At 50.6% G+C, this 9,470-nt stretch overlaps 1 protein-coding gene across 1 annotated transcript in view; it reads right to left on the bottom strand.

The window, feature by feature from the left end:
- TUSC5 (tumor suppressor candidate 5) overlaps nucleotides 1–2,081 on the bottom strand; it is a 16,817-nt gene extending 14,736 nt beyond the window's left edge. Inside the window, exon 1 of the mRNA XM_011359904.1 lies at nucleotides 1,695–2,081. Coding sequence (XP_011358206.1) covers nucleotides 1,695–2,081 — 387 coding nt within the window. The remainder of the gene's footprint in view (nucleotides 1–1,694) is intronic.
- Nucleotides 2,082–9,470: the final 7,389 nt, after the last annotated feature.

Genomic DNA, 9,470 nt, shown 5'->3' with positions numbered 1-9,470 from the left:
TTGTGGTTTTGTCTGGCATGGATACTTGTTGCAATGTGTCTTAAGGATCTGTTTACAAGTTTCCTCCCCACTGGACTAGAGCCTCCTGGGAATTGGGGATGGCGTCTGGATTAGCACCCTATTCCCTGGCCCAGGCCCAGTGACCATCGGACCAGACTTAAGAACCTGAAAGGGATGTAAAAATGCACAGAGGGTACATTCAGTGATCTCACAGTCTTGGGCCCAGGTTTCCTTTGACAAGCAGCTTCTGCCCAGTCTGCACTCTGCCACCACCACCAGGAGACAGAATCTAGCAACTGTTTTCTCCTGGGCCCTTATGTGGTTTTCTTCCCCAAAGTCTGTCTTTCCTCCTGGGGCTTCTCCCTGTAACCAAGAGGTTGGGCCTGCCTAGAGTCACTGGCTGCACCCCTGGGGCCTGGCCCGCCCCCAACAGCCCCCAAGTGCAGCAGGTAGCACAGGAAGTTCCTCAAAGGCCCCAACCTCGGCCCTGCCCAGCCCTGACTCTTGTGCCCACACCAAGTCCCTTGGACTCAGGAACGTTGCCAGTGTCCCCTGACATCCTGGTAGGGCTTCCCCAGCTACTGACTGGGCATCAGTAAAGTGGACGGAGATGTCTGAGGAAATAGGGGCTTTCTCAGAGGATAGGCCTGGGGCAGCAGGAGTGACCACAGCTCCAGGAAGCTCAGTGATAGATGACTCAGCAGTGGAGTCACTCCAGAGCGAAGCAGGCACTATCTCCCCACCCAGTCCTCTGGCCCCGACTGGCTGACAGTTTTCTCCTCCCTGCTCCTAACCTCATTCTGAAAGTCATTGCCTGCCCAGTCTCCTTCCCTCTCTTCTTCCTAGACTTCAAAAGTCACTTGCCAACATCTGTTGACATTGTCTGTGCCTCCTCTGTAAATATCTCTATCCAAAAAGCTTGCTTTGGGAACACTATAAGACAATTTACTCAACACCCTGAAGCACAAGTGTGTGAGAAACAAAGACTAGCCTACATGCCCTCCTTGGCAAGGGCAGCCATGCCCTCTGACACATTTTTCACCCGTGGCGCAATCACCAAGGCCGAGAGGGCCCCAGTGAGAACCGTCCCCCTGAGGAGCAGCTTTGGGGGAGCCAGAAACCAGAGCCCTCATTGCGTGGCAGGGAAGCCACTGCCGGCTCTTGGAAACCAGAGCTGGCAAAGGTTCTAACACCCACGTGGCCTAGGGCTGGCAGGGGGGACAGTTGTGAGGAACTGGCTCTCCTCTTGAGAACAGGCCCTGGGACACCATGCCGGCTGCAGCCTCTGCTGATACATAGCTCGGCTCAAGAATGACTCCTCAGGACAGCCCCCCAAACCCCACAAAAGCCAAGACCCCCAACTTGGCTGTCTTTCTGCAATGCAGAATTTACCTCTAGGGGGCTCCCTAAGGCCCCCTCCTCATCAGAGTTGCTTGCAAAGTCAAGCTGTGACGCCAAGGAGCAGAGATGAAAGAGATCAGTGATGAAAGAGATCAGCAAACAGAAGCTCTCCAGGCCCATGGACCCCTCTCCAAGAGGGAGTAGTAGGCCTGAGGAAGGGAGTCCCTCCCCAAGCCCCCAGCACTCAGCTCTCTTTTCTCTACACCTTAGGCAGGATGTCTGGTGCCTGCCAGGGAACATGCCTGCCACCCCCTGGGCCCAGCCCCTGTTCCAGAATAAAGAGTAGCACTTACCATGATGGAAAAGATGAGAGGAATGAGGTTGAGAGGCCAGACAGGGCAGAAGCAGGAGGCGATGGCAAGGATTAGGTAGTCTTTGGGGGCTTCCTGGTCCTGGGCATAGGAGGCAGTGGCAACGGAGGAAGCCCGCCTCGAGCTGGCCTGAGAGGGCGACCGAGGGATTGAGGCTTCCCGGTGCCCCTCAGATACTACCTTGAAGGGGAGGCCATGGCCATTCTGCTCCAGATCCAGAGCCCCTGAAAGGGACTTGGGCAGCTTCATGGGCTTGTCGTCCTTGCCCTCCACTTTGGTAAGAAGCATCTCCATCTCCGGCAGGTCCAGGGGTGAGACGGTACCTGGCTCCCGTGCTGGGGAAAACTGAGATTGCACAGGGTTGGCCATGTCGGTTTGGGCCTTGGGCTGCTCCAGCTCTAGGCAGTGACAAGGGGCTCCAGAGGGACCTCAGCGCACCATTCTTCAGCCCAGACTGAGGGCCTACAGATCAGGGGCAGAGTGTCACCAGGGAAACAAGGGCTAGCTGTGAGCCAGAAGGGCCAGCTTCTCCAGGCCAGCCAAGTTGAGAGGCTGGATCCTGCCTGCTGCCCCGAGGAGCTCCTGGAAGCTGGAGGTTTCAGTTGCGTTCAAGTTTGAGGCCAACTTTGCTGGTTGCTGCTGACAGCACAGATGGGCGGGGAAGTAACAGAAAGCAGCTCCAAGAACTGAAAGAAGATGCTCCTCTCCCTAGTGAGGCTTAGGCTAAGTCAGGGCGTGTGTGTGTGTGTGTGTGTGTGTGTGTGTGTGTGTGTGTGTGTGTGTGTGTGTGTGTGTGTGTGTGTGTGTGTGTGTGTGTTTATGCCACGCAGCCTCCCTCCCTGCCCTCCTCAGAGATGCTTTTTCTTTTCAATTCCCCTTTCCCCAGAGAACAATAACCCAGAAGCATTCTGCCTCTGCCCCAGCTCAGCCTTGCTCTGCCCAGCCAAGCCCAGCCCAGCCCAGAGGGACATGGGTCAGCCTCTGCTTTCCTTTGCAGCCACAGGATCTGCCCCTTTAGGCTGGAGGCTCTGGAAAGGGAAAAAGACAAAGTGGGTCACAAGCGGTATGTCTTCAACCATCCTGGGAAACTGAGCCCTATGCTTTTCTTCTACTGGAGCAGGCTAATGCTATCTCCTTTCTGTTGGGAAACCCTGGGTCCTGAACCAATCACATCCCACCTGACCCTGACTTCCAGTTCACAGAGGCATCCAGGCCAGAGTCTGGCTCCCAGCTCCTGGCTCCTGGAGGGTAGGGGAGATGGAAGCACCGATGTGGCCCCTGCAAGATCCTGCCTGCACCAACAGGGCCCTCCGAATAGGTTTCTGAGCAGCTCACAAAGGGACACAGAAGAGGTGTTAGGGGGGTGTTGACCCCATCTCATGCCCGTCAGAGCTTTTCTTTGATGCTGAAGAGTGGTCAAATGTCCTCCAACAGGGGCTTCTGCGGGCGTATGCCCACTGTGAAGGGCCTGGGTTCTGGCTGCCTGTTCGCTCTGATTCTTACTGTCCGTCTCTGTTCTTTTTTACATCTTCTCCCTTTGTTTCCGCCCCACCCCCAATATCTCTCCTTACACTGTTTTATAAGAGTGACCTGGAACCACCAGGGTGTGGGTGTGTGTTGTTTGGGGGAGGGTGTAGGAAATAGTTTAAAACCCTGGGGTCATGCACGATGGGAGGTGGGAAGTTAGAGATGGAAGAGACCTCAGAGGGGACAAAGTTCAAATCCTTTGATATCACAGATGAGAAAACCAAGGCCCAGAAATGGAAAGAGACGTTAATCTCAAACTGTGTCCAAACCAGACATAAGTCTCTGTCTAGTCCAAGGGCTAGTTTAAAGCAAAATGAACCATTTTAGTGGAAATAAATGGCTTTGGATTGTGTATTTAACTGGCTTCAGAAATGCTGCTTCCCGCGAGGGCAACGACAGGTGGAGGAGGGAGTGAGTGTAATGTGACAGAGAGAGCGAAGAACCCCCTATAGCAGGAGGTGGGGGAGCAGAGAAGAGCCACATGCCAGAGCCTGAGGGCGAGCCCGAGGAGCCAAAAGGACTCCTGGAGGCAAATAAGTTTCAAAAATACTTTATGGCTTTGTGACAAATTTCAGGTTTGTAAATATGACTATATTAAATTAAGAATTTTTGCTCAGTAAAGAAAATCCACTGTTATTTGCAAAACGCAGACCTCCCAGGCAATGAGATTGAGGGGGATGCTTTACCTAGGTCCTCGGGGAGGCTCTTCTGCACCCCAGGCCAGGGGAGGAGGGGGCTGTGAGCTGGGCTCCTACGCTCAGGAATTTCCAGAAAAGTGCTGATGCCTTTTTAAATATGAGACCTCCTGCAGAGGGTGGCAAGTTGGGTCCCTGAGACCCCTAGACTCCAAGTCAACATCCAGCTTGGACAGAATTCCATGCTATAATCTGGGAGCCAACCCTCAAGGGACGGGACTCAGTCCCCACGGGGCCTACAGCCGCCCAGCCCAATTCCATAGCCTCTGGCCAAATGTGACTACTGAACCCTTGAAATGTGGCTATGAGTATAAATTAAAATGTGCTGTGAGTATAACACACATATGGAATTTCAAACACTTAGTACAATAAAAAAGGTATAATATCTCTAATACTCTGTACATTGATTACACATTGAAATGGTAATATTTTGGATATATTGGCCTAAATAAAACATTATTAATATTAATGTCACCTGTGTCTTTTCACTTTTTTAATGTGCCTACTTGAAAATTTAAAACGTGGCAGCGCTGGACTAGAAGACAGAAAGAATCTGGCATAAAGGGGACTTTTTAACTTAATGAAAACTCAAAGAGAAAAGAAAAAAAAATCCAGGAAGTCCCCAGGGAGGATGGCCATGGCTGTGAGGCTGCTGGGTGGGCTGGGTCAGAGCTTGCAGACTCAGGTTTGTTCGACCCCTGCGAGATGCTGAGCTCATGGTGCCATCTAGTGGCCTGGTGGTGCTGAGGGGAATAAACAGAGGTAGAGTGGAGACCAGGAGGAGGGGGAGAGGCTGGGCTCACAGGGAGCTTCTGCTTTGGGCTCCAGCGCTGCTGAGCCCAACCCAGCCAACTGTGCCTGCTCCAGCCCACAGGTGCCACCTCCCCACTCCCGCAACCCCCAGCTGAAGTCTTAAGTGGAGACCCACAGACCATATTCATCATAGTGGATTTGGCCCGCACAGTATTGATTCAACACGTGTTTTCTTAAAATCCATTTCGCATATTAATTAGGATTTTAAGCTTCTAAAATGAAGATCTGGGAACCCTGGGCCCATTTCCTGCAGAGCCGCTGCATCAGCTGAAGCCTTTAGAAGGGAGGGCACTGAGCTCCTCCAGTTCAAGGGTCTGAGCTGTGAGCCTGCGCCCAGCTCTCTTTTGCAGCTGACTGCTCCCTGGTGTAGATACAGAAAACTGAAGAAAGTCATTCTCCTCTCTGTCCCCCTTCCCCACTGGGCTGTGAGGTCCTGGAGGGGGCAGGCATACCTCTAGCTCCCTAGCCCAGTGCCAGGCTCACAGTTAAGGCCAGACAGGTGCCCCATAGGAAGATGAAGACTCCAAGCAAATGCCCAGGGTGTGTCCACACCAACACTCACTCCACGCCTGCCTTCCCCAACCTCAGCAAACCCTGAGCATGAAAGATGCTGAGATGTAAACAGCGAAGAGGAAAGTGGACCTGCATACTGGTCCTTTGGAGGGTGGGAAGGAAAGGGAAGCAAACCTCAGAAGAGTAGGTAAGTTGGAGCTTAATCCGAGGAGAAGAGGTAATAGAGCCCCCATGTCTGTGCCCCACAGTCCTTTTTATTTTTGGCATCTCACTGGGTATTAAGAAACCCTAGGGGGCTGACAGGGCAGGAGTAATTAAGCAAATTCCTCTTCACTGTGGTCTTTCTGGGCCCAGCTCACCCTGCTCCAGGAATAACAGCAACCTTCTGGCATTTGTGCATGCATGCACACATGCACAGTGGGAGGGAAACTCAGTGTGATCAAGCTCCCAAACACCAAGCACCCCAGGTTCACATCCTGGAGTGGGGTCCCTCCAAAGGAATCCACTCAAGATACTGTGTCCTTGCCTCCTTGCTCAAAACATATGGAGTGGAGTCCCTCCAAAGGAATCCACTCAAGATACTGTGTCCTTGCCTCCTTGCTCAAAACATTTTCCTATTCCTCTTTGGAGGGTGCCCTAAGGAGACAAATCTTTCACCTTCTAAAAACAATGACGAAGAACCTAATGGATATTAACCCTGTTTACATCACTCCAAATTCTCTCAAGGTCTTTTCATGCACCTACACGTTTATCTATAGTTATAATCAGTAAGCACAGGTTATTTTGTGAACTGCTCTGTTAACTCATCATTATTTTCATTCGGTAAAATACAAGAGTGCTTGCTTTACCAGCCCTCTCTGGTTGGGCATCTATGTTGTTTCAAATCTTTCACTATTATGCACAGTACCGCTGGGACTGTCTTTTGGCAAATTTGTTTTCCTTTTGGATTATTCCCTTGGAATATTTTTATTATGATTTTGCCAAATTGTTCTTTACCAAAAAAGGAACAGATACACAGTGCAACTAGAAATCTGTAAATGTGCCCTTTTCTCCACATCCCTGACAACACTGGGTCTTATAACTGTTATTTATTTTTGCTGGTATGTCTCATTCATTGCTAGAGAGCTGAGGTACTGTTCCCTGTGATGAGAAGTACTTGGAAGGAAGAACTTGGAAGGCAGACTTGGAAGACACAAGGGAAGGACCTGGAAGACACAGACTTCCAAGAGAAGTCAAAAAACCAAGAGCATGAGAGCGCTTTGTGAGCTGTACGGCTGCTGACAGTGCTGTAGTTGTTATCGCTCTCTGCGCTTTAAAAGTTAACGCTCTCCCTTGAACACTATTTGAGTGGGCCATTGGTACTAACCTCATAGATAAATAATTTCTGTCTTTAGGTATATCGGTCCCTCATATCTTTTTGGCTACAACTTTTAGCAGCTCTGTTTCACATGTTTTCTCTCTCCAGTACTTCCCAGTGTATAATCATCTAATACGTATCCTTGTACTATTTTTCTCTGTATTTGGATAAACCTATCTGGTTTCAGTTGATAATTTCCATTTTTTTTTAAACAATCACAGTTTTATCTTCTCTCCACAGCAAATCAGTCACCTTGGAGAATGGATATGGTCTTGGGAAGCAGATAAACAAAATCAAGCAAGGGTTCCAGAACACCTGAAAGCACATAATTAAAGGTTTCTGGTCTAGGATCCCCTAAAGCATCAAAGGGTGGCAGGAGTATCTGTTAGGTCAATACATACACGTATGCACATATAAATATTCGCACATCCACACATCTATATAAACATGCGCATAATGTGTGCATGTCAAAAATCCTCTGAATGCTAGGCAAATACATATCAGCAGACAAACATACAGATGTGTGCACTCAAACACATAGCCCTGATAAAATAATGATAACTAATGTGCTATGGACTTTAGTTTATAAAACACCTTCCCATGCAGTCTTTCCTTATAACAACTTTGTGAATAGAATATGTCTTAAGAGCTTCCACTCAGTGAGTGCTTCCCTGGGCCAGGCACTACGCTAAGTGCTTTAAATGCATTATCCCATTTAGTCTGCACAACAGCCTCTGATGTAAGTAGTTATTATGTAAGCCCATTATATGGATGGAAACGCCAAGGCTCAAAGTCATGAGGAGATTTGCCCAGGTCAGGTCAGGTTGCCAGAAAGTGAGAAACACTTCCACATCCCTCCAGCTGACCCCACCCATCTGCTGCACACTCACTCTTCCACCTGCAGGGCGCATCCTTGGCATCCTTGCCACCCCAGGGCTGAAAGTGCAGCTGGGCAAGAACCCTCAGCAATTTCTGTCATGAAATTTAAGAAAGCAGGACTTGCTGGTCATATTATCATGTTTCCAGAGAATAAAAACCTGAGGCTGAAGCAAGATGGAAGTATTGTCCAGGCTGATCTATCATAAGATTATAATACGTAAATAGTAACAATTTATGGAACACCTTCTAATTGCCAGAAACTGTACATTATGAAGGAATGTTAATCTTCACAGCTACCCTGAGGTGGAATCATTTGGGTCAGAGATGAGGAACTAGAGGCTTCAACAGGTTAGGTGATGATGCCATGGGTCATATGTAGTAGGTGGCAGAGCAGAGATTGGATCGTGGGCCTGTCTGGCTCTTTTCTGTGCACTCTCAGACCATGGCACTGCCTCTCCATGAGTGGAAAGGCTCCGGGGGCAGGTCTGGCGCCAGAGTCCCACATATTATGCCTGGCTGGACCCCATGACCCTCATGATGAAAAGTCAAAGCATTTCTGTGATCTGCGCCACAGCCATCTAGCCTGTGAGATTAGAGTCTGTGAGCTAGGGACAGAATGCCGAGTGTACCAGACAGTCTTGGGGCCTGCAGAAAGCAAAGACATCTTTAATTATGGTAGTGAGCTTCACCCCGACTGTTCTGGAGAAGCCTCACTCCTCCCTGAGTCTAAGAGCATCTCTCCAGCTCCTGTATAGTCCCCCATTCTGAGCTGTGTAACTTCCACCCAGCTGGCAAGAGCCCAGCTCTCCAAGGAGACCAGAAAGCCCTAGGCCCTCCCGTGGCACACTTGGGTCCTCACCCAGCAAGCAGCACCTGCACCACCAGCCCGGCCAGCCTGAGTGAGGCCAGACACTAGCAAAGAAGTACTCGTCTTAGATGAGAGCAGCTCTCCAGACATCTCTGGGGGGCTGGCTGTGCTTCCCACTTCCTCAGCAACCTTGGCCTGAGGCCCCACTTCACTTAACCTCATCCACATATTCTTTCCTAGATTCCGAGTCTGCCCCTCATCACAGAGGCCCCGGCTGTTCCGGCTCACTCTTCACTGGGTGTTCCATCTTATCGTTTGAAGTTCAGACAGGACTCGCTGACCACCCCCACCCCCAGTCCTTGGTCCTACCTTCAGCTTTCTTCCCTGAGACTAGCCCAGACTCTGCTTCCATTGCCACCCTCATCATGGCTCATGAAGATAGTGGATCTGTAGCAAGTCCTGAAGTGGAGCTGACGACATCTTCAGCTTCCCAGGCCCCTCTCCAAATAATGTCCTCTCCCACAGTGCCCCTCACACCTGGGGTTTTGCCATGACCCAGTGCCCCCAGGTACCCACCTATGGGCTTCAGACTGGGACTCAACATTCCACGGTGAGCCCCCAGGCCTCAAGCCCCTGCTACCCTGGGCCACTGGGCCCAATAGAGTCCTGGTAGTAGACAGAGATGATAGCATCCTTTTATTTGGCTGCTTCTGATTGCCTTTCCCAGATCACAGACTTGGGGCATCAGCACAGGTAGGGGCAGGGGACCCCACACTGTGCCATCAGACCACACCAGGTTGCCACCCGCACTCCCACATCCAAGTCCCCCTGTCCAAAATCTCCCATTCTCCTAAAAAGCAGCAAGAGAAAATAGGACTCAGAGGCACAGGAATGCAAGTCATTTTTCAAGAAGAGTTCATCAAGTCCAAATGTAAGAGCGAGCCCGCCAGGATTCTGCTCCTTTCCCCAAGCTGCCACCCAGGTTGGGATTGTGGAGAGTGGAATGTGCACCCCCAGGGTCCAGAGTTTCTTCCCACTTGCAGTGCCACCTCCTTTCCCCCTCAGGCCTCAGCCCACTCAGTTTTGCTTGGTCTGGGACGTTTTCTGCAGTAGTCATCCTGCCATTGGCTCCCCCATGCCGGCCTCCCTCCACCTGCGTGGCCAGG

Source organism: Pteropus vampyrus, unplaced genomic scaffold (assembly GCF_000151845.1).
Source record: "Pteropus vampyrus isolate Shadow unplaced genomic scaffold, Pvam_2.0 Scaffold50, whole genome shotgun sequence".
Taxonomy (NCBI): Eukaryota; Metazoa; Chordata; class Mammalia; order Chiroptera; family Pteropodidae; genus Pteropus; species Pteropus vampyrus.
Note: the sequence above shows the minus strand (reverse complement) of the source record. Positions and strands in the feature narration are given on the sequence as shown.